General features: G+C 42.6%; 1 protein-coding gene across 1 annotated transcript; it reads left to right on the forward strand.

The window, feature by feature from the left end:
* Nucleotides 1–2,129: 2,129 nt before the first annotated feature.
* On the forward strand, nucleotides 2,130–23,622 carry LOC110529801 (BTB/POZ domain-containing protein 9). Its single transcript, XM_021612338.2, has 11 exons — nucleotides 2,130–2,351; nucleotides 3,363–3,581; nucleotides 5,512–5,875; nucleotides 6,130–6,397; nucleotides 6,576–6,795; nucleotides 9,498–9,617; nucleotides 9,730–9,839; nucleotides 10,014–10,203; nucleotides 10,291–10,398; nucleotides 10,510–10,588; nucleotides 21,782–23,622. The coding sequence occupies exons 2-11, from the start codon at nucleotides 3,394–3,396 to the stop codon at nucleotides 21,971–21,973; spliced, it is 1,839 nt and encodes a 612-aa protein (XP_021468013.1). The 5' UTR covers nucleotides 2,130–2,351; nucleotides 3,363–3,393; the 3' UTR covers nucleotides 21,974–23,622.
* The last annotated feature ends 342 nt before the right edge of the window (nucleotides 23,623–23,964 follow it).

The raw sequence follows: 23,964 nt of genomic DNA on the forward strand, positions 1-23,964 counted from the left end.
CAAAATACCCGTTTCAAACATCTTTTTCATAAATAAAAGTATTTTATCAACCAGCACAACCATAATATTTGTTATAATATTTGTTATTTTTTCTGGGGGATGAAATTTAAATTGTAACCCGCTCTGCAATGCTTGTTGGAAAAACAGCGATACTTTGAACAAGGTTTAGCTTTCAATTAAACCATTTTTAACTTACATTTTCACAAAATATATTTAAGTACAGTATATTTTCAAAACGTATGTGCAGTTGAATTTTATATGAGGGATTCAGACCTACTATGGTGTTGAATGCTGAGCTATAGTCAATGAACAGCATTCTTACATAGGTATTCCTCTTGTCCAGATGGGAGAGAGAGCAGTGTGCAGTGAGATGGCGATTGCATCATCTGTGGATCTATTGGGGCGGTAAGCAAATTGAAGTGGGCCTAGGGTGTCAGGTAAGATAGAGCTGATATGATCCTTGACTAGCCTCTCAAAGAACTTCATGAGGACAGAAGTGAGTGCTACGGGGCACTTAGTGGGACTATAATTTGTTTTCAACAGGACAATGACACCTCCAGGCTGTGTAAGGACTATTTGATTAAGAAGGAGAGTGATGGTACTGCATCAGATGACCTGGCCTCCACAATCACCCGACCTCAACCCAATTGAGATGGTTTGGGATGAGGTGGACCACAGAGTGAAGGAAAAGCAGCCAACAAGTGCTCAGCATATGTGGGAACTCCTCCAAGACTGTTGGAAAAGCATTACAGGTGAAGCTGGTTGAGAGAATACCAAGATTGTGGAAAGCTGTCATCAAGGCAAAGGATGGCTACTTTGAAGAATTTAACATGTAAAATATATTTTGAACACTTTTTTGGTTACTCCATGATTCTATATGTATTATTTCATAGTTTTGATGTCTTCACTATTATTCTACAATGTAGAAAATAGTAAAAATTCAGAAAAACCCTTGAATGAGTAGGAGTGTCCAAACTTTTGACTGGTACTGTATATATATTCTTGAATCTGCTTGGGTATACTATGGACACCTAAGAAACTGACTAAAAGAAAAGGATGGGATACCCGTAACATACAGAGAAATTATTGGATATATTTGGATGAGACAAACTGAGAATGAAGATGACTTACTAATGCCAGGGTGATTAGCTGCTCCTGATGTTACTTGACTGAGGTTGATCTAATCCCAGCCTGTGTCTGCAATAAACAGAGATGTGGATCATCTTCACGTATTTCGACATCGCGTTTTTATTCAAATTGTACAGATTTAGCCAACTAGACCATTCAGTCTATTTATTTGGTAACCATAGCATCAGTAGTTTCCTTATGTAGATTTACAAGAAGTGTGTAATTATTTATTATCATAAATAACTTCTAATTATTATTTGTAGATCAGTCAGTCACAATTTACCCATGATACATCACAGTTTTGATCCTCTCGAACACGGCCATTGTTAGGACTCCGGTACACAGCAGGCGGGACACCGGTAGCTAGCTATGACAACTATACTTTTATTTACATTTGGTCCACATGGTAATCACATGGTAAAGTAGACTTTACCACAGCCACAGTCATAACAATGACTAAACCCTGCCTATTTCTACAACGTATCTTCTTAGAGTCTGATTTTAAACTTAACCATAACTGCACTGCTAACATTACGACTAACCTTAAATTAAGTCCAAAAAGCAAATGCCTGTGTTAATGAATTTTTACCATTTGGCCAATTTTGACTGCGTGGCTTTGATAACTAGTGTCACCCCTTAGACAATGAGAGGAAACCGAGAATATCAAAAGTATCACCAAGACAGTAACTTCAGAGATGAGCTGGGTTAGTAATAAAAAAAAAACTTTGGTAACTCTGTGGTTTCACACATGCATGAAGATGGCGCTTAAAGTGCAAAAAATAGAGATTGCATAATTGAGGTGGGCGTTCATGACGGAACCAATGGTATGCTCAAAGGGAGTTCTTGCAGATTCAAGAATGTCCAGATGCAGGAACAACCCGAATTGCGAGCCGCAATCACAAACTGTTGAGGTTTACAGGAATTTACATTGTTGTTAAGTGATCATTTTCGCATGTGTTACATCCACCACCTGCATTTACAATGTTTGTCCATACACAAGGGGCGCTATTGTTTCATGGAACAGTGCCGTTCTCCCCACCCTAACAACATCCGGGTTGTCACCCTACTTAGTGGTGTTTGCAATGGTAGCGTTTTTTTAGTACCTATAGCAATTATTCATGACGAAATGTTCAATACGATCATTTGATTGAATAAAGGGGAAAATAACGTCAAGGAAGAGGCTTCGTGGAAGGGTGAACGACGTGGATATGCTTATTGTGCAGGTATGTCACACGGGTGAAACCCAAGCTGCTGTATCAGTTGACCGCATCACAGATCAGTAGGACAGATAGAACAATGAGACAGATATTTCACCGGATGTACAAATGTGAAGTAACCGCTTAGCGTTATGGTAGTGAGGGGAAGCACAGTGGCAGGTAGTGGAAGAAGATGGAACGAGATAGATTTTGCCCGACATTCTGCTAATTTTCTCATCGATGAAACATTTGATCTCAATACATGTTTCTGTTCCAAAAACTAGAATTTGTTACGAACAGAGTGGACTGCGTTTTGTAGACTTGACCATTTTCCAAAGTAAAAAATAATTGCGTCGTTAATTAAGCAAGATTGCAAAGGCGAATTAAATTATTGCACACACGCCCTTCGCAGAGTAGGCGGCCCTTAAAGGAAATATGCAAATAGTATCTCGAACGCGCCAATAAGATCTCGCTAGCCCGTGCATGGCTGGGCCCACCTTGCCTGTTCTGCCCACTATTACTAATTTGTTCCCATTTGAAACGACAGGCTGTGGTGTGGCTTGGTTTAGTTATACGAATCTTTGCCTCAGTGGCTGATATTGCTAGCTACGCTGAATAGTTTCACATTCATGATTTATTAGCTAGTTAGATGATTCCTGTATTTCAAGTTGTCTACCTATTATAACAAATACATAATGTCATTGTTACCCACATTACACAGTAGCTATCTAACTGTTATCCCCTAGCTCCGTCTACAGCGGGGCTGTTCAATTCCGGTCCCGGAGCCAGGGCCGAAACACTTCTGTTTTTTGTTTCTACCTGCCTTTTCAGTTTATTGCACTTATGATGAACTAGTCCAATATTAGAAGTAGATTATGAAAACCAGAAGTGTTTCCGCCCTCCAGGACCTTCATTGAACAGGGCTGTTCAAGGTCTACAGTTATCAAAAGTTAGCTACTGTAGCTAGATACTATAGACAGTTTGTGCACTGCCAGTTTCAATGACACCAATTAACCAGCTTGTCTTCTCTTCTGTCAGATGTTATTGAGACGCCCCAAGTCTAACCACAATGAGTAGCAACAGCCATCCTTTGCGTCCACTGGCCTCAGTGTCAGAGATTGACCACATCCATCTACTCTCCGAGCAGCTGGGTGCTTTGGTTCCAGGTGAAGAGTACAGTGATGTCACCTTCATTGTGGAGGAGAAACGCTTTCCGGCCCATAGGGTCATCTTGGCAGCACGCTGTCACTACTTCAGGTACAGCTGTTTTGGGTGGTTGTAAAATATTTTTGGTATCTCAGATTGTTCTGGCAATTCTCACATAGGGACTGCATTGGGAGGAAGGATTGTTTTACATGCTTTTTACATTTGTATCACAAACTATTTTCGAGAAAATCATGATGAAAGTGGCCATTTTACGTCCTTTTTAGGATGCCTCCTGTAAGACCTTGTGATCGGTGAACTATATATGATACAGAAAACATCTTGATGTCAATCTACTCTTTATTGAGTGCTTTAACATATGGAGTATGTCTAGATTAGAGGTCGACCGATTAATCGGCAGGGCCGATTTCAAGTTTTCATAACAATCGGTAATTGGCATTTTTGGACGCCGATTATGGCAGATTACATTGCACTCCACGAGGAGACTGCGTGGCAGGCTGACCACCTGTTACACGAGTGCAGCAAGGAACCAAGGTAAGTTGCTAGCTAGCATTAAACTTATCTTTTAAAAAACAATCTTAACATAATCACTAGTTAACTACACATGGTTGATGATATTACTAGTTTAACTAGCTTGTCCTGCGTTGCAAATAATCAATGCGGTGCATCGAATCACAGCCTACTTCGACAAACGGGTGATGATTTACCAAGCACATTTGCGAAAAAGCACTGTCGTTGCACCAATATACCTAACCATAAACATCAATGCCTTTCTTAAAATCAATACACAAGTATATTTTTTTTTAAACCTGCGTATTTAGTTAATTAAAATAAATGAATGTTAAAAGGCAATATTATCTAGGGAAATTGTGGTACTTCTCTTGCGTTCTGTGCAAGCAGAGTCAGGGTACATGCAGCAGTTTGGGCCGCCTGGGTCGTTGCGAACTGTGTGAAGACCATTTCTTCCTAACAAAGACCGTAATAATTTGCCAGAAATTTACAAAATTATGACAATGTAACAGCAATATTTATTTGCAATGTAACAGCAATATTTAGACTTATGGATGCCACCCGTTCAATAAAATACGGAACAGTTCCGTATTTCACTGAAAGAATAAACGTTTTGTTTCCGGATTTGAACATATTAATGACCTAAGGCTCGTATTTCTGTGTGTTTATTATAATTAAGTCTATGATTTGATAGATCAGTCTGACTGAGTGGTGGAAGGCAGCAGCAGACTCGTAAGCATTCACTCAAACAGCACTTTCTTGGCAATGCTTGAAGCACAGCGCCGTTTATGACTTCAAGCCCATCAACTCCCGAGATTAGGCTGGCAATACTGTAGTGAGTATAAGAACATCCAATAGTCAAAGGTATATGAAATACATATGGTATAGAGAGAAATAGTCATATAATAACTACAACCTAAAACGTCTTAACTGGGAATATTGAAGACTCCTGTTAAAAGGAACCACCAGCTTTCATATGTTCTCATGTTCTGAGCAAGGAACTTAATCGTTAGCTTTTTTACATGGCACATATTGCACTTTTACTTTCTTCTCCAACACTGTTTTTCCATTATTTAAACCAAATTGAACATGTTTCATTATTTATTTGAGACTAAATTTATTTTTATTTGTATTATATTAAGTAAAAATAAGTGTTCATTCCGTATTGTTGTAATTGTCATTATTACAAATATATAAAAAAATCATCCGATTTAATCGGTATCTGCTTTTTTTGGTCCTCCAATAATCGGTATCAGCGTTGAAAAATCATAATCTGTTGACCTCTAGATTCTAAAATACAAAATGTTGACATTAATTTATTCAACATTATAAATATCTCAATTACCATTTTTGATTTAGCTTATTTGTAGACATTTTAGATATTCATATTTTTAATCTTGAATAAATTGTGAACATTTGTATTTCAGAATCTTAACATACTCCAAATGAGCACACTAAAAGGAGTAGCTAGGACTAGGTAACAGTTTATGAGATGTGTAATCCTTTTTCCCAGAGCTCTGCTGTATGGCGGGATGAAGGAGTCCCAGCCGCAGGCGGAGGTGACCCTGGAGGAGACGCGAGCCGAGGCCTTCTCCATGCTCCTCAACTACCTTTACACGGGCCGGGCTAGCCTCAGCTCAGCCCGCGAGGAGGTGCTGCTGGACTTCCTGGGTCTGGCCCACCGCTATGGCCTCCAGCCACTAGAGGACTCTACCTCAGAGTTCCTGCGCACCATCCTGCATACGCACAATGTGTGTTTGGTGTTTGACGTGGCCAGCCTGTACTGTCTGAGTGCGCTCAGTGCAGCGTGCTGCGCCTTCATGGACCGTCGTGCCCCGGAGGTCCTGGCCTCAGACGGCTTCCTCACATTGTCCAAGGTGAGTGAGAGTTGGCAGGGTCTTGTTCATTAGGCAACAAACATGGAAGAACATGGACCAAAACAGGAAGGGAACTACCTGGACTAATAAGAAATGCATTTAAAAAAAAATCATTTTGCTAAATGTTTTCAAACGATTTTCATTGTGTGCCCTAATGAACAAGACCCAGATCCAGTAAATATGACTGAATCCAATTTGATAGAAGTAGTATTAACTGAATATCTTTTTTATCCTCTCTCTCTCTCTCTGTGCAGACTGCTCTGCTGACCGTGTTACGGAGGGACTCATTTGCAGCGAGCGAGAAGGAGATCTTCCAGGCGCTGTGTCATTGGAGCCGGCAGAATGGCGAGGGAAGCGCCACGCAGGATGTGATGGCAGCTGTGCGGCTGCCGCTCATGAGCCTGACGGAGATGCTAAACGTGGTGCGTCCCTCGGGACTGCTCAACCCAGACGACCTGCTGGATGCCATCAAGACCCGCTCAGAGAGTCGTGACATGGACCTCAACTACCGCGGCATGCTCAGTGAGTCTGTCGCTTCCAGTCCTGTTCTAGTAGTCGGCAACTAATAGCTTAAATTGTCAACGGGAGTCTGTGTATTCTGTTTGCGTGTGAATTCTGTATGTGTCTCTTTGTATTCCGTGTGTGTGAGCGATATGTATTTAATATTATGTATTCAATGTGATGCCTTTGTGTCTTACAGTCCCAGAGGAGAACATTGCCACCATGAAGTACGGGGCCCAGGTGGTGAAGGGAGAGCTGAAGTCAGCTCTGCTGGACGGAGACACCCAGAACTACGACCTGGACCACGGCTTCTCCAGACACCCCATAGAGGAGGACGGCCGCGCTGGCCTTCAGATCAAACTGGGCCAGGCCTCTATCATCAACCACATCCGCATCCTGCTCTGGGACCGGGACAGCCGGTGAGTGAGACATCCAGCATGTTTTAAGGTATCAGTTTAAGCAAGGCACAATCTCTAATCTTGATCACATAATGAGTAATTATTTGGGATGCAAGGTGATATGCCAATCAGTGATTCTGCTAAGTCTAACTGCATTGTAGGCTATCAAACACTCATTAATTCCTCTCTGAAGGTTTTGCTCAACTGATGAGCAATGTTTTTATATACAGTACCAGTCAAGTATGGACACACCTACTCATTCTAGGGTTTTTCTTTATTTTCTACATTGTATAATAATAGTGAAGACATCAAACCTATGAAATAACACATATGGAATCATGTAGTAACCAAAAAAGTGTTAAACAAATCAAAATATATTTTATATTTGAGATTCTTCAAAGTAGCCACCCTTTGTCTTGATGACAGCTTTGCACACTCTAGGCATTCTGTCAACCAGCTTCATCACCTGGAATGCATTTCAATTAACATGTGTGCCTTAAGTTAATTTGTGCAATGTCTTTCTTTGTGTTTTCAATTGTGCTGTGACAGGTAGGGGTGGTATAAGACCAAGTCTATATTATGGCATGAACAGCTCAAATAAGCAAAGAGAAATGAGTCCATTATTACTTTAAGACATGAAGGTCAGTCAATACACAATATTTCAAGAACTTTGAAAGTTTCTTCAAGTGCAATCGCAAAAACCATCAAGCGCTAAGATGGCACCGAAGAGGATGGTTGATGTTTTAAAGGCTCCTAACCAACTGCTATTTTTATTTTTTCATTGTTTTTAACTTACTTTTTTACTTATTTTGTACATAATGTTGCTGCTACCATCTCTTAAGACCGAAAATAACTTCTGGACATCAGAACAGTGACTACTCACCACGAACTGGAAGAAGCTTTTTCCTTTTACAAGTCAGACGAGAAAGATCTACTGCTTTCCCGGGAACAGGCCCAAATCCCTGTCATTTGCGTGAAGAAAAGGCGGAGGAAAAGGGGGCACAGATCGGGCTGCCTTCTGAGAATCCATAGGCAAAACATGTAAACTCCCACAACCATCCGTCCTACTGTCTAACGTGCAATCATTGGAAAATAAAATTGATGGCCTATGATTTAAGATTATCCTACCAACGGGACATTAAAAACTGTAATATCTTATGTTTCGCCGAGTCATGGCTGAACGATGACATGGATAATATAGAGCTGGCGGGATTTTCCATGCACCTGCAGGAGAGAGAAGCTACGTCTGGTAAGACAAGGGGTGGGGGTTGTCTATTTGTCAATAACAACTGGTGCGTGATGTCTAATATTAAGACGACTCAAAGGTCGGAATTCATTAACGCCAAGATAATAATCTAATTATTTGCCCTTGACAATCAACCGTCCTCTGTCGTGGATGATGTTGGCTTTCGCCGACTGGTCGAGCCCCAGTGCACACTTTTTCAGATGTTACCCTACCGGAGTTAGTGTTGTTGAAACGTACATCTTTGAGCTACTTGCTATGAGTGCCACTGCTATTAACAAATGAACAACGAAACAGCACCTCAAGTAAGTGAAATAAATAGGTTTTGATGATCTTTTACTGGTAATGGAGACATACGTAAATGCCAACAAAGTAAACTTTTGGTGTGTATGACTTTTTTTATTTATCTAGGCAAGTCAGTTAAGAACAAATTCTTATTTACAATGACGGCCTACCCTGGACGACGCTGGGCCAATTATGTGCCGCCCTATGGGACTCCCAATCACGACCGGAAGTGATACAGCCTGATTCGAACCAGGGACTGTAGTGATGCCTCTTGAACTGAGATGCAGTGCCTTAGACCGCTGCGTGCGTGTGTTAACTATTTAACTGTATGGTCGAATTGCTGCAAGAAACCACTACTAAAGGACACCAATAAGAAGAAGAGGTGGACAATAGACAGGTAGAAATCTTTGGTCTGATGAGTCCAAATTTGAGATTTTTGGTTCCAACCACAGAGTAGGTGAACGGATGACCTCTGCATGTATAGTTCCCACCGTGAAGCATGGAGGAGGAGATGTGATGGTGCCGGGTTGTTTTGCTGGTGTTTTTCAAGGCATGACTACCACAGCATTCTGCAGCGATATGCCATCCCATCTGGATTGCACTTAGTGGGACTATAATTTGTTTTTCGACAGGACAATGACCCAACACACCTCCAGGCTGTATAACGGCTATTTGACTAAGGAGAGTGATGAAGCGTTGCCTCATGTGACCTGGCCTACACAATCACCCGACCTCAACCCAATTGAGATGGTTTGGGATGAGTTGGACCGCAGAGTGAAGGAAAAGCAGCCAACAATTGCTCATCATATGTGGGAACTCCTCCAAGACTGTTGGAAAAGCATTCCAGGTGAAGCTGGATGAGAGAAAGCCAAGTGTGCGCAAAGCTGTCAAGGCAAGCGGTGGCTACTTTGAAGAATCTCAAATATAAAATATATTTTGATTTGTAGTAACCAAAAAAAGTGTTTAAACATGATTCCATATGTGTTATTTCATAGTTTTGATCCCTTCACTATTATTCTACAATGTAGAAAATGGTAAAAATATAGAAAATACCCTTGAATGAGTAGGTGTGTCTGAACTTTTGACTGGTACTGTATACATTGCAGTAATGTTACTATCATGCTGATAATAGAGATACTCATCAGCTATGCTTTGGTAACTGGGTTTTGTATGGTCTATATCTGTTTTGGTGTAGGTCTTACTCCTACTATATTGAAGTGTCCATGGATGAGCTGGATTGGGTGCGTGTTGTGGACCATTCCAAGTACCTGTGTCGCTCTTGGCAGAACCTCTTCTTTACACCACGTGTGGCCAGGTAAAGCCTCACCCTTTGCATCTCTACCTGTGGCTTCCTATGGTTGGCACCAATTTTGACTTTTGGTTCTACAACAGTGGGTGTGATTTTCATTTGTTCCCTTGTGTCCCAGGTATGTGCGCATTGTGGGGACGCATAACACTGTCAACAAGGTCTTCCATCTGGTGGCTTTCGAGTGCATGTTCACACACCGCTCCTTCACTCTGGAAAAGGGTATTCTCGGTAAGGCAGGAATATCAATCGTTATACTAGTGTTACATATGATTCTTAAGATGCCAGGTCAGATCAACATAAACATCTCTTACTCCTCTCTCCAATCCTCTTCTTTATTCCCAATCCTCTCTCTCTCTTCTACTGGTTTTTGCCTCTGCTTTTATTCATCCTTCATATCTGCAGTCCCAAATGAGAATATGGCTACCATCGCAGCCTGTTCCAGTGTCATCGAGGGTGTTAGTCGGAGCAGAAACGCTCTGCTCAACGGGGACACGCACAACTACGACTGGGACTCGGGCTATACCTGTCACCAGCTGGGCTCTGGGGCCATTGTCATTCAACTGGCTCAACCCTACACTATTGGCTCCTTAAGGTAGGGATGTGTGTGTCTTCTCTCATGTTGAGTATTGTAGGTTTTGTATCCGTCTGCACATTTAATTTTCTATTTCTATCTGGACAGACTGCTACTGTGGGATTGTGATGAGCGATCCTACAGTTACTACATTGAGATCTCCACCAATCAGCAGCAGTGGACAAAGGTGGTGGACCGCACCAAGGTGCCATGTCGGTAAGACTCCCAGTCTGTCTTCAAGTCTCCCTTTCCCATACTCTTTTCAAATAATCTTTTTATAATACTGTCCATCTGAGATCTTTTAACAGTTTTGTTTTTCTTCAACAGATCGTGGCAGACACTCAAATTCGACAAGCAGCCTGCCTCTTTTATTCGCATCGTGGGAACTAACAACACTGCAAATGAGGTGAGAGGATTGCGCATAAACCGTAATAAAAAATAATATTTTGTCTGGATTTTTCATTTACAGGGCTCCATACTGCAACCATTTAGTCACATTTTGCAACCCTTTGACTTGGCTGTGTAAGTAAAATGTTGTATTGGTCGCATCCAGAATATAGAAATAGATATGTACGGTGCCTTCGGAAAGTATTCAGACCCCTTGACTTTTTGTCACATTTTGTTAGGTTACAGCCTTATTCTAAAATTGATTTTCCCACAAAGCAACATTATCTTTTTGCTCATTTATTACAAATAAAAAAACAAGTATTCAGACCCTTTTCTCAGTACTTTGTTGAAGCACCTTTGGCAGAGATTACAGCTTGGAATCGTCTTGGGTATGACGCTACAAGCTTGGCACACCCGTATATGGGGAGTTTCTCACATTCTTCTCTGCAGATACTCTCAAGCTCTGTCAGGTTGAATGGGGAGCATTGCTGCACAGCTATTTTCAGGTCTATCCAGAGATGTTCGATCAGCTCCGGACTCTGGCCGGGCCACTCAAGGACATTCAGAGACTTGTCCCGAAGCCACTCCTACATTGTCTTGGCTGTGAGCTTAGGGTCATTGTCTTGTTGGAAGGGGAACCTTCGCCCCAGTCTGAGGTCTTGAGAGCTCTGCAGCAGGTCTGTACTTTGCTCCGTTCACCTTTGCCTCGATCCTGACTAGTCTCCCAGTCCCTGCTGCTGAAAAACATCCCCACAGCATGATGCTGCCACCACCATGCGTCACCATAGGGATGATGCCAGATTTCCTTCAGACTTGGCATTCAGGCCAAAGAGAATGCTTGGCATTCAGGCCAAAGAGTTCTGTCTTGGTTTTATCAGACCAGAGAATCTTGTTTCTCATAGTCTCTAGGTGCCTTTTGGCAAACTCCAAGCGAGCTGTCGTGCCTTTTACTGAAGATGGCCACTCTACCATAAAGGCTTGATTGGTGGAGTGCTGCGGAGATGGTTGTCCTTCTGGAAGGTTCTCCCATCTCCACAGAGGAACTCAAGAGCTCTCTGAGTGACCATTGGGTTCTTGGTCGCCTCCTTGACCAAGGCCCTTTTCCTCCGATTGCTCAGTTTGGCCTGGCAGCCAGATATAGGAAGAGTTTTGACGGTTCCAAACTTCTTCCATTTAAGAATGATGAAGGCCACTTTCTTCTTGGGGACCTTCAATGCTGCTGACATTTTTTGCTACCCTTCCCCAGATCTGTGCCTCAACACAATCCTGTTTCGGAGCTCGACGGACAATTCCTTCAACCTCATGGCTTGGTTTTTGCTCTGACATGCACTGTCAACTGTGGGACCTTATATAGCCAGGTGTGTGCCTTTCCAAATCACGTCCAATAAAGTTCTAGAAACATCTCAAAGATGATCAATGAAAACAGGATGCACCTGAGCTCAATGTCAAGTCTCATAGCAAAGGGTCTGAATTCGTATGTAATTAAGGTATTTCTGGTTTTAATATTTCAATTTGGAAACATTTCTAAAAACCTTTTTGCTTCGTCATTATGGGGTATTGTATGTAGATTTAGTTATTTTTTATTTAAATCCATTTTAGAATAAGCCGGTAACGTAAGAAAATGTGGAAGGAGTCTGAATACTTTCTGAAGCCACTGTATATGATGGTGTGTATGGACAGTATATGAATAGAAAATGTGTGTACAGCAGTAGTTATATAGGATGAGCCTTGACCAGAATACAATTGAAGTCGGAAGTTTACATACACTTAGGTTGGAGTCTTTAAAACTCGTTTTTCAACCACTCCACAAATTTCTTGTTAACATACTATAGTTTTGGCAAGTCGGTTAGTAATTTTTCCAACAATTGTTTACAGACTTCAATTGTTTACAGTTTACCGATTTCACTTATAATTCACTGCATCACAATTCCAGTGGGTCAGAAGTTTACATACACTAAGTTGACTGGGAAAATTCTAGAAAATCATGTCATGGCTTTAGAAGCTTCTGATAGGCTAATTGACATAATTTGAGTCAATTGGAGGTGTATATGTGGATGTATTTCAAGGCCTACCTTCAAACTAAGTGCCTCTGCTTGATATCGTGGGAAAATCCAAATAAATCAGCCAAGACTTCAGAAAGAAATTGTAGACTACAAGTCTGGTTCATCCTTGGGAGCAATTTCCAAACGCCTGAAGGTACAACGTTCATCTGTACAAACAATAGCACGCAAGTGTAAACACCATGGGACCATGCAGCCGTCATACCGCTCAGGAAGGAGACGCGTTCTGTCTCCTAGAGATTAACCTACTTTGCTGCGAAAAGTGCAAATCAATCCCAGAACAACAGCAAAGGACCTTGTGAAGATGCTGGAGGAAACGGGTACAAATGTATCTATATCCACAGTAAAATGAGTCCTATATCGTCATAACCTGAAAGGCCGCCCAGCGAGGAAGAAGCCACTGCTCCAAAACCGCCATGAAAAAAAGCTGGACTATGGTTTGCAACTGAACGTGGGGACAAAGATCGTACTTTTTGGAGAAATGTCTTCTGGTTTGATGAAAGAAAAATATAACTGTTTGGCCATAATGACCATTATGTTTGGAGTGAAAAGGGGGAGGCTTGCAAACCGAAGAACACCATCCCAACCGTGAAGAACGGAGATGGCAGCATAATGTTGTGGGGGTGCTTTGTTGCAGGAGGGACTGGTGCATTTCACAAAATAGATGGCATCGTGAGGTAGGGAAATATGTGGATATATTGAAGCAACATCTCAAGACATAAGTCAGGAAGTTAATGATTTGTCTCAAATGGGTCTTCCAAATGGACAATGACCCCAAGCATACTTCCAAAGTTCCGATCAAAATGGCTTAAGGACAAGAAAGTCAAGGTATTGGAGTGGCCATCACAAAGCCCTGAACTCAATCCTATATCCCTGATCCCAATCCGTTTGTGCCAAGATGGTGTAGCAGTGCAGACGTTGTTTGTCATTCTCCCGTGTACATTTCTTGCTTTTTTTCTTATATTCTCGATCTCTTTTTCTATTTTTCTTAATGAAATATACCTTCCGGCAACCCGCCTCACCCAATGTGATACGGATCTGCTATTTTTAGACCTTATTTTTAGACCTTAGCCTGAACCTCCATCAGAAGCTAGCCATCAGCAACTAACCAGCTAATTGGCTACTAGCTATTTAGTCATTGTCAATCACTGCTAGCGGCCTTTACCTTTAGCACAGACAACAGCCGCTTTTAACCTGGATAATACTTGCCAGTCTTCACAGCGCGTTATCAACCCTGAGCATATCGGACTGTTTTTCTCCACGACAACACCGGATTCCTGCCGTAAGCTCTGGACCATTTACTCCAGATCATCGCAGCTAGCTAGCTGCCACCAAGTGGCCCTGCCCCGATGCCAGCCTTGAGCCAGGCCCATCTCCCGGCCTGCTCAGTGGCCTGCTCGGCTACACCGCTGATGACTCCCGGGCTCTTCAATAACACGACTAGAATCCTCTACACCACCAGATTCTTGCAGTAAGCACTGGACCTCTGCATCAGATCATCGCTGCTACCGAGTGGCTATTGTGGCTAACGCCCTTGTCCCAAAGCTAGCACCAGTTAGCAGCGAGCCAGGTGCATCTCCCGGCTAGCGAACAAAATTACTCCAGCTACAATACCTCTTTTGCCAACTGGCCTGGACCCTTCGTCAACACGGAGCCCTTCTGTTCCGTCACGACTGATCTGCCGACGTAATCCCATCCGCTGTGCCCTCAACTGGCCTTTGCCGGACGTCAGAGCAGACGCTTCTACTAGCCCCGGCCTGCTAACTTTTTTTGGAATGCGGTGTCTCCTGCTTGCTAGTGTAGTAACGACTACCTAGCGGCTTCCCTGTTTCATATATTGCTGTTCACTGGACCCTATGATCACTTGGCTACATAGCTGATGTCTGCTGGACTGTTCATTAATCACGGTACTCAATTTTGTTTATCTGTCGGCCCCAGCCTCGACTCAGGCCCTGTGTACAGTTAACTGACCCGCTCTGCCCATTCATCACCATTTTACCTGTTGTTGTCTTACCCGTTTTCTTAGCTAGCTCTTCTCCCAATCAGAACCTGGGATTGTTTTATACCTTGCTTTATGTCTCTCTTTAATGTCAATATGCCTTGTCTGCTGTTGTTTAGGATAGTTATCATTGTTTTAGTTCATTGCGGAGCCCCTAGTCCCACTCAACATGCCTCAGATACCTCTGGGTGACCTCACCCAGCATAACTAGTGCGTCCAGAGATGCAACCTCTCTTATCGTCACTCAATGCCTAGGTTTACCTCCACTGTACCCGCACTCTACCATACCCCTGTCTGTACATTATGCCCTGAATTTATCCTACCACGCCCAGAAATCTTCTCCTTTTATTCTCTGTCCCCAACGCACTAGAAGACCAATTTTGATAGCCTTTAGCTGTACCCTCATCCTACTCCTCCTCTGTTTCTCGGGTGATGTGGAGGTTAACCCAGGCCCTGCGTGTCCCCAGGCACTCTCATTTGTTGACTTCTGTAACCGTAAAAGCCTTGGTTTCATGCATGTTAACATCAGAAGCCTCCTCCCTAAGTTTGTTTTACTCACTGCTTTAGCACACTTCGCCAACCCTGGTGTCTTTGACGTGTCTGAATCCTTAATTCAGGATTCAGACACCGTCCCCAACTATAACATTTTCCATCGACATAGAACTGCCAAAGGGGGAGGAGTTAGCCTGCAAAGTTCTGTCATACTTTCCAGGTCTATGCCCAAACAGTTTGAACTTCTAATCTTACAAATGAATCTCTCCAGAAATACGTCTCTCACTGTTTCCGCCTGTTATAGACCACCCTCAGCTCCCAGCTGTGCCCTGGACACCATATGTGAATTGATTGCCCCCCATCTTCAGAGTTTGTTCTGTTAGGTGACCTAAACTGGGACATGCTTAACACCCCAGCAGTCCTACAATCTAAGGTAGATGCCCTCAATCTCACACAAATTATCAAGGAACCCACCAGGTACAACTCTAAATCCGTAAACATGGGCACACTCATAGATATTATCCTGACCAACTTGCCCTCCAAATACACCTCTGTGGTTTTCAATCAGGATCTCAGCAATCACTGCCTCATTGCCTGAATCCGTTATGGGTCCGCGGTCAAACGACCACCCCCTCGTCAAACGCTCCCTAAAACACTTCTGCGAGCAGGCCTTTCTAATCGACCTGTCCCAAGTATCCTGGAAGGATATTGACCTCATCCCGTCAGTAGAGGATGCCTGGTTGTTCTTTTAAAAGCAATTTCCTCACCATCTTAAATAAGCATGCCCCTTTCAAAAAATTTAGAACTAAGAACAGATATAGCCCTTGGTTCACTCCAGACCTGACTGCCCTCTACCAGCACGAAAACATCCTGTGGCGGACTGCACTAGCATCGAATAGTCCCCGCGATATGCAACTTTTCAGGGAAGTCAGGAACCAATACACACAGTCAGTTAGGAAAGCAAAGGCTAGCTTTTTGAAACAGAAATTTGCATCCTGTAGCTCTAACTCCAAAAAGTTCTGGGACACTGTAAAGTCCATGGAGAATAAGAGCACCTCCTCCCAGCTGCCCACTGCACTGAGGCTAGGAAACACTGTCAACACCGATAAATATACGATAATTGAGAATTTCAATAAGCATTTTTCTACGGCCGGCCATGCTCTCCACCTGGCTGCCCCTACCCCGGCCAACAGCTCTGCACCCCCCACACCAACCTGCCCAAGCCCCCCTCCGCTTCTCCTTCGCCCAAATCAAGATAGCGGATGTTCTGAAAGAGCTGCAAATCTGGACCCCTACAAATCTGCTGGGATAGACAATCTGGACCTTTTCTCTCTAAAATTATCCGCTGCCATTGTTGCAACTGCCATTACTAGCCTGTTCAACCTCTTTCGTATCGTCTGAGATCCCTAAAGATTGGAAAGCTGCCGCTGTCATCCCCCCCTCTTCAAAGGGGGAGACACTCTAGACCCTAACTGTTACAGACCTATATCTATCCTACCCTGTCTTTCTAAAGTCTTCGAAAAGCCAAGTTAACAAACAGATCCCTGACCTTTTCGAATCCCACCGTACCTTCTCTGCTATGCAATCTGGTTTCCGAGCTAGTCAAGGGTGCACCTCAGCCACGCTCAAGGTCCTAAACGATATCATAACCTCCATAGATAAGACAGTACTGTGCAGCTGTCTTCATCGACCTGGCCAAGGCTTTTGACTCTGGCAATCACTGCATTGTTATCGGCAGACTCAATAGCCTTGGTTTCTCAAATGACTGCCTCGCCTGGTTCACCAGCTACTTCTCAGACAGAGTTCAGTGTGTCAAATCGAAGGGCCTGTTGTCCAGATCTCTGGCAGTCTCTATGGGGGTGCCACAGGGTTCAATGACTGGAATTAATTGCAAAAATCGCTGAAGTTGGAGACTTATCTCCCTCACTAACTTTAAGAAACTGATATCTGAGCAGCTGTACACAGCCCATCTGTAAATAGCCCACTCAACTACCTCATTCCCATATTCTTTTTTTTGTTGTTGCCCTTTTCCACCCCAGTATCTCTACTTGCACTATCACTCCAGTTTTAATGCTAAATTGTAATTATTTTGCCACTATGGCCTATTTATTGCCTTACATCCCTAATCTTTCTACATTTGCACACACTGTATATAGATTTTTCTATTGTGTTATTGACAGTATCCCATGTGTAACTGTTGTTTTTGTCGCACTGCTTTGCTTTATCTTGGCCAGGTAACAGATGTAAATGAGAACTTGTTCTCAACTGGCCTAGCTGGTTAAATAAAGGTGAAACAAAATAAAAACTGCCTGTCATCCAGGACATTTACAGCACCCGGTGTCACAGGAAGGCCAAGAAAATCATCAAGGATCTCAGCCACGGCCTGTTCACCCTGCTAATTTCTAGAAAGTGGAGACAGTACAGGTGCATCAAAGCTGGGCCCGAGAGACTGAAAAACAGCTTTTATCGCCATCAGACTGTTAAAAAGTCACCACCAGCCAGCCTCTGCCCAGTACCCTGCCCTGAACTTAGTCACTGTTACTCGCCAGCTACTACCCGTTACTCTACCCTGTGTACATTGTCATTGAACACTGGTCAATGAAATTATGTTTACATATGGTTTTAGTCAATTCATATGTACAGTTCAAGTCAGAAGTTTACATACACCTTAGCCAAATACATTTAAACTCAGTTTTTCACCATTCCTGACATGTAATCCTTGTAAAAATTCCCTGTCTTAGGTCAGTTAGGATCACCACTTTATTTTAAGAATGTGAAATGTCAGAGTAATAGTAGAGTGATTTATTTCAGCTTTTATTTCTTTCATGACATTCCCAGTGGGTCAGAAGATTACATACAATCAATTAGTATTTAGTAGCATTGCCTTTAAATAGTTTAACTTGGGTCAAATGTTTTGGGTAGCCTTCCACAAGCTTCCTAGAATGTGGGTGAATTTTGGCCCATTCCTCCTGACAGAGCTGGTGTAACTGAGTCAGGTTTGTAGGCGTCTGTGCTCGCACACTTTTTTTTTCTCAGTTCTGTCCACAAATGTTCAATTTTTTTTACCTTTATTTAACAAGGTAGGCCAGTTGAGAACAAGTTCTCATTTACATCTGTGACCTGGCCAAGATAAAGCAAAGCAGTGCTACACAAACAACAACAGTTACACATGGAATAAACAAATGTACAGTCTATAACACAATAGAAAAAGTCTATATACAGTGTATCTAGATGGCGTGAGGAGGTAAGGTAATAAATAGGTCTTAGTAGTAAAGTAATTACAATTTATAGCAAGTTAACCCTGGAGTGATAGATGTGCAAATTATGATGTGCAAGTAGAAATACTGGTGTGAATAAAAATAAGTTAAAACAATATGGGGATGAGGTAGGTAGATTGGATGGGCTATTTACAGATGGGCGATGTACAGCTGCAGCGATCGGTAAGGCGGCCAAAGGAGTTGTTGGCTTTGGGGATGACCAGTGAGAGATACCTGCTGGACCAAAGACTTATTGATGACCTGGAGCCAGTGGGTCTGGCGATGAATATGTAGCGAGGGCCAGCCGACGAGAGCATACAGATCGCAGTGGTGGGTGGTATATGGGGCTTTGGTGACAGAACGGAGGGCACTGTGATAGATGCAGTGGCTCTGAAGATAGATGGAGGGCAATCAATTCACATATGGTGTCCAGGGCACTGCTGGGGGCTGAGGGGGGGTCTATAACAAGCGGCAACGGTGCGAGACTTATTTCTGGAAAGGTGGATTTTTAAAAGTAGAAGCTCAAACTGTTTGGGCACAGACCTGGATAGTAAAACAGGACTCTGCATGCTATCGCTGCAGTAGATTGCAACTCCGCCCCCTTTGGCAGTTCTGTCTTGATGGAAAATGTTGGGGATGGAGATTTCAGAATTTTTGGTGGCCTTCTTAAGCCATGATTCAGACAAGGCTAGGACATCAGGGTTGGCAGAGTGTGCTAAAGCAGTGAATAAAACAAACTTAGGGAGGAGGCTTCTGATGTTAATATGCATGAAACTAAGACATTTTTACAGTTACAGAAGTCAACAAATGAGAGCGGGTCGGATGGGTACACACCGGATCTGAGTTCGAGACTGGGGCTGACAGATAAACAAAATGAATTACAGTGTTAATGAACAGACCAGCAGGTATCAGCTGTGTAGCCGAGTGATCAGCCGCGTTCAGAAAGCTAGCGGGTTGGGGACAGCAGATGGGTCTTCGGCGACATCGCAACAGAGAAGCCTGTTGAAACCACCTCGGACGATTACGTCGGCAGACCAGTCATGATGGATCGGCGGGGCTCCGTGTCGACAATAAAGGGTCCAGGCCAATTGGAAAAAGAGGTATTTGTAGACCAAGAATTAGCTGGTAAACTCTGTCGACTTGCCGGGAGATGGTCCATGCTCGAGGGTAGCTCAGGGCTAACTGGTGCTTGCTTTTTGGACAGAGGCGTTAGCCAACGTTAGCCACTCGTTTGCAGCTAGTTAGCTGTGATGATCCGGTGTAATGGTCCAGTGCTTGCGGCAGGAATCCGGTGATGTAGTGGAGAAAACCAGTCAGATATGTTCTGGGTTGATATCATGCTGTTCAGATTGGCAGGTAATTGTCCAAGCTAAAGCTGGCTAGTGTCGCTAGCAGTTGCAAACAATGACGAGTAGCTAGTTTGCTGGTTAGCTTCTGATGGAGGTTCCAGTTATAATGTATAAAAAATAGCAGATTTACAGACTAATTAACACAGGACGGGACAAGACAAACACAAGTTTGACTGCTACGCATTTTGGATTAACAATGTGCCCCCAGTGTTGTGTTAGGCTGACCTCACCACCCTCTGGAGAGCCCTGAGGTTGCGGATGGTGAAATTGCCATGCCAGTCGGTGATACAACCCAACAGAATGCTCTCAATGGTGCATCTGTAGAAGTTTGTGATGGTCTTAGTGGCCAAGCCAAATTTATTCAACCTCCTGAGGTTGAAGAGGCGCTGTTATGCCTTCTTCACCACACTGTATGTTGGACCATTTTAGGTTGTCAGTGATGTGCACTCGGAGGAACGAAGCTTTTCACCCCCTACTACTGCCACGTGGATGGGGATGTGCTCTCTCTCTGCTGTCTCCTGAAGTCAACGATCAGCTCTTTCATTTATTTTTATGTTGAGGGAGAGGTTATTTGCCTGGCACCAATCTGCCAGGGCCCTCACCTGTAAGCTGTCTCGTCGTTGTTGATAATCAGACCTACCACTGTTGTCGTCTGCAAACTTGAAGATTGAGTTGGAGACATGCTTGGCCACGTAGTCATGGCTGAAAGGGGAGTACAGGAGGGGGATGAGCACGCACCTTTGTGGGGCCCCCGTGTTGAGAATCAGTGTAGTGGAGGTGATGTTGCCTACCTTCACCAACAGGGGTGAGCCAGTCAGGAGGGACCCAGTTGCACAGGGTGGGGTTCAGACCTAGTGCCCTGAGCTTAGTGATGAGCTTGGAGGGTACTGTGGTGTTGAAGACTGAGCTGTTGTTGATGAACTGCATTCTTACATAGGTATTCCTCTTGTCCAGATGGGATAGGGCAGTGTGATGGAGATTGGTTCACCCATGGATCTGTTGGGGTGTATGCAAATTGTTGTGGGTCTAGGGTGTCTGGTAAGGTGGAGGTGATATGATCGTTAACTAGCCTCTCAAAGCACTTCATGTTGACCGAAGTGAGTGCTACGGGGGCGATAGTCATTTATTTCAGTTTCACTTTCTTGAGTACAGGAGCAAGCGGGGAAAACACAGCTATCCTGTGTAATACTAACATCACTGATTTTTAAAGGGAGGACAGGTGGTTCTCAGCTTTCTGGTGGTATAACAAAACAATTCTCAACTCTCCATATTGAGCTTAATAGCAACTATTTTACAACCAATATTTTTGATATGGCTTTGAGATCATGTGTGCGAAATGCGCATTGGCCATTGCAATTGCATAGGCCTCATTGGTAGGCTATGCCTGCAAAGTTTTTTAGGACATTACATTTACTGTTAGATTAATACATGGCTACTAGCAGTGGGTATTATATTTAAGCAATAAGGGCTGAGGGTGTTTGGTGTATGGCCAATATACCACAGCTATTTGCTATTATTATAAACTGGTTACCAATGTAATTAGAGCAGTAAAAATAAATATTTTGTCATACCCATGGTATACGGTCTGATATACGACGGCTCAGCATTCAATACCACTATCAACCACCCAATTCATAATTAGAGTTAGTGATCTAGCTAACTAGATCACGACTTACTCAGGTGGGAAATTAGTCCTAAATAAATGTGCCTATTATATTAGTGCACATAAAGATCTCTAAACATCTGGAGATCTCTGGAGCCCTATTTTAATAGTAAAATATAATGACAATGGTCTAATTGTCAACCCAATATTCATGACTATCACTGGATTTGGTTGTGCATATTTTTAATCACAAAATGTTAGAAATATTTTCATTCCTCTATCTCACTTCTTAATAAAGCACTTTAATTCTTTGATAATTACATATGTTTTTCTATTGCATGACGGTGCGGGGGAACATGATGCAACCAAATCATGGGCTGGAAAAACTTAGTGGCACCAGGGGAAAATGTTGTATATCCGTTCCTCATTCCCTGTTTCTCTCTCTCTTTCAGGTGTTCCATTGTGTCCACTTTGAGTGTCCGACCCAGTTGGACACGGAGGTGAAAGACGGTAGTCTTGGGCAGGCATCACCTTTTGAGTCCAGTTCCACATCCCAGAACCCTAGACCCATGCAGCCATCCTGCACCCACAGCCTTCTCCCCTCCTCATCCTCATCCTCCAGTTCCTCACAACCCCACCTCTGAGAGAAAAGGAAAACCCCCAAGAAAACAATTTTGCACAACCTTTATCTATCACACAAGATGCACTGCTAAAATGCTGCTAAGCATACAATTCATTTTGATAACAAAAATAAGCCTCTAACACGCTAACAGAATCTTACATCAATTTCAGGTTTTTAGGGTGCTCATACAGTCCTCCCTGTCTGAAATGATAGACAATGGTGGGGAAAAAGGCTATGGATTAAATTGGTCAATACATTTCCTGTGAAGGTATTAGCCCACATTTGCTGCCGGTTTAAGGGTACTCAGTTGGCACTCTTCAAAGCCTAGTCGGGCCAGGTGCTATCCAGCCAGTGGAGAGGCAAACAGTACTGCTCATCCAAAGATTAACCAATGCAATACCACTATCAATGATTTTCTACTCATGTTGAAAAAGAAAAATCATAGGTGAACATGGTCATATTCACCTATGCTCAAGGTTTATATCTGGGAAATTAATTTGATTCACCCCCCCATTTGGACTTAAAGACTAATATTGCAGTCTTGGCTGAGCAGCACTTCAATGTTTGGTAAATTCATCAGCACTTTGTGGAAATCGGAGGGAGAATCTATGAGCAGCTGATATTTGGCACTTTATTGTTCCCCATATTTACTGTAAGAAAGATGTTACCTAGGTCTATTAAGCACTGGGGAAATTATGCAGTGCTGGTAATAGCTATTTCTGTCTATGGATTTGTTTTTGTCATTTTATTGTTGTCCTCACCTTTATGAGGACAACTTTAATTGCTGCTTTGTGCTTACTGCTAAATGTAGATATGATATGTATATTGTCAGTGATTTTGTTTGTGTGGTTTGATTTGTTAAGTTTTCTGTTGGCTCTACGGTTTATTTCTCAGTGCTGTGCTTCCTATTATCTCTCACCTCTTCCCTCTTTCTTTGTTTTTTGGCTCTTAATATGGCTCTCTACTTTTTCATATTTCCTTTGATCTCCTTTGTTATTTTACAATCTTTCAAGTAGATTTGAGCAATCCTTTAGATACTTTCACATTGCTGCTATTGCATGAGGGCTGAACATTGACTTAAAGTAAAATTTAAGTAGAAAGCAGAGATTACCCTTCTCATATCTATATATTTTTCCTGAATAGTTTTGATTGCAGTTTGTTGTATCATCTTAGTACAATATTACTGTACTATATCACCATTGCTTGGGATGACTTTTATCCGTTTTTCTATATCACTGCCATTAACATACGTTGGGATTTATTTTCAGAATAGGTCTCTTTTGTAGATGTTGGTAGAGATTCAGCAGTAAAGTCTCTCAACCTCTTAGTGTTCAAAAAATATTGATTGATTTCTAAAGTCAAGTAGGTGTTGCATTAGTGAGTGCCAAAGGCTTCTTCAGACTGGTGATCTCTGCTTATGGCCAATGTTAGTGGGCCAATACATGTACATTTTATTGCAGGCAACGGCATTAAATGTTGTCTGACTCATTTTGCAGTACTTATTGTTAGCAACCCTCATCCAACTTGAAAGACCAAATGTTTTTTTTTTTTACATTGCTGATTTAATACAGGTTTTAAATGCACCCATGTCCATCCTCATGATACCCTACCAGCTGGCAATCAAGCTTTTAAACAATACTGTATTAAAGATGTGGAACAAAACATTTACAACTTGTGTGTCATGAAGACCCATGTAAGTCAGTGTGTATTTGACATGTTTTACACCACTGTAAATTTACCAATTCATACTGTGAAAGATTTAAAACGCTCTATGGAAGGGCGAGACGATAGATTGCAAACCAATTTTATCTCAAGAATGCTTGTCGTTCATGCTTCAAGCACTCCAATTGCACATTTTCGCTGAGCAATATGTTTGATCCATATATTTAGATAGCTAAGTGATTTCGAATAATATGTGTTGTGCAAATGGCTACTCTGACGTGAAATATATTTTGTGATCCTCCTGCTTCACAGCTGATTCATGTTTTGGTTTGTCCCAAAAAGACCAATGGG

Source organism: Oncorhynchus mykiss, chromosome 8 (assembly GCF_013265735.2).
Source record: "Oncorhynchus mykiss isolate Arlee chromosome 8, USDA_OmykA_1.1, whole genome shotgun sequence".
NCBI lineage: Eukaryota > Metazoa > Chordata > Actinopteri > Salmoniformes > Salmonidae > Oncorhynchus > Oncorhynchus mykiss.

What these genes read in the sequence shown, in the direction of transcription:
- LOC110529801 (XM_021612338.2), top strand. Translation starts at nt 3,394, where the DNA reads ATGAGTAGCAACAGCCATCCTTTGCGTCCACTGGCCTCAGTGTCAGAG. An exon ending in GCACGCTGTCACTACTTCAG is followed by an intron (nt 3,582 to 5,511) that starts GTACAGCTGTTT and finishes CCTTTTTCCCAG; the next exon opens with AGCTCTGCTGTATGGCGGGA. An exon ending in CGCACCAAGGTGCCATGTCG is followed by an intron (nt 10,399 to 10,509) that starts GTAAGACTCCCA and finishes TTTCTTCAACAG; the next exon opens with ATCGTGGCAGACACTCAAAT.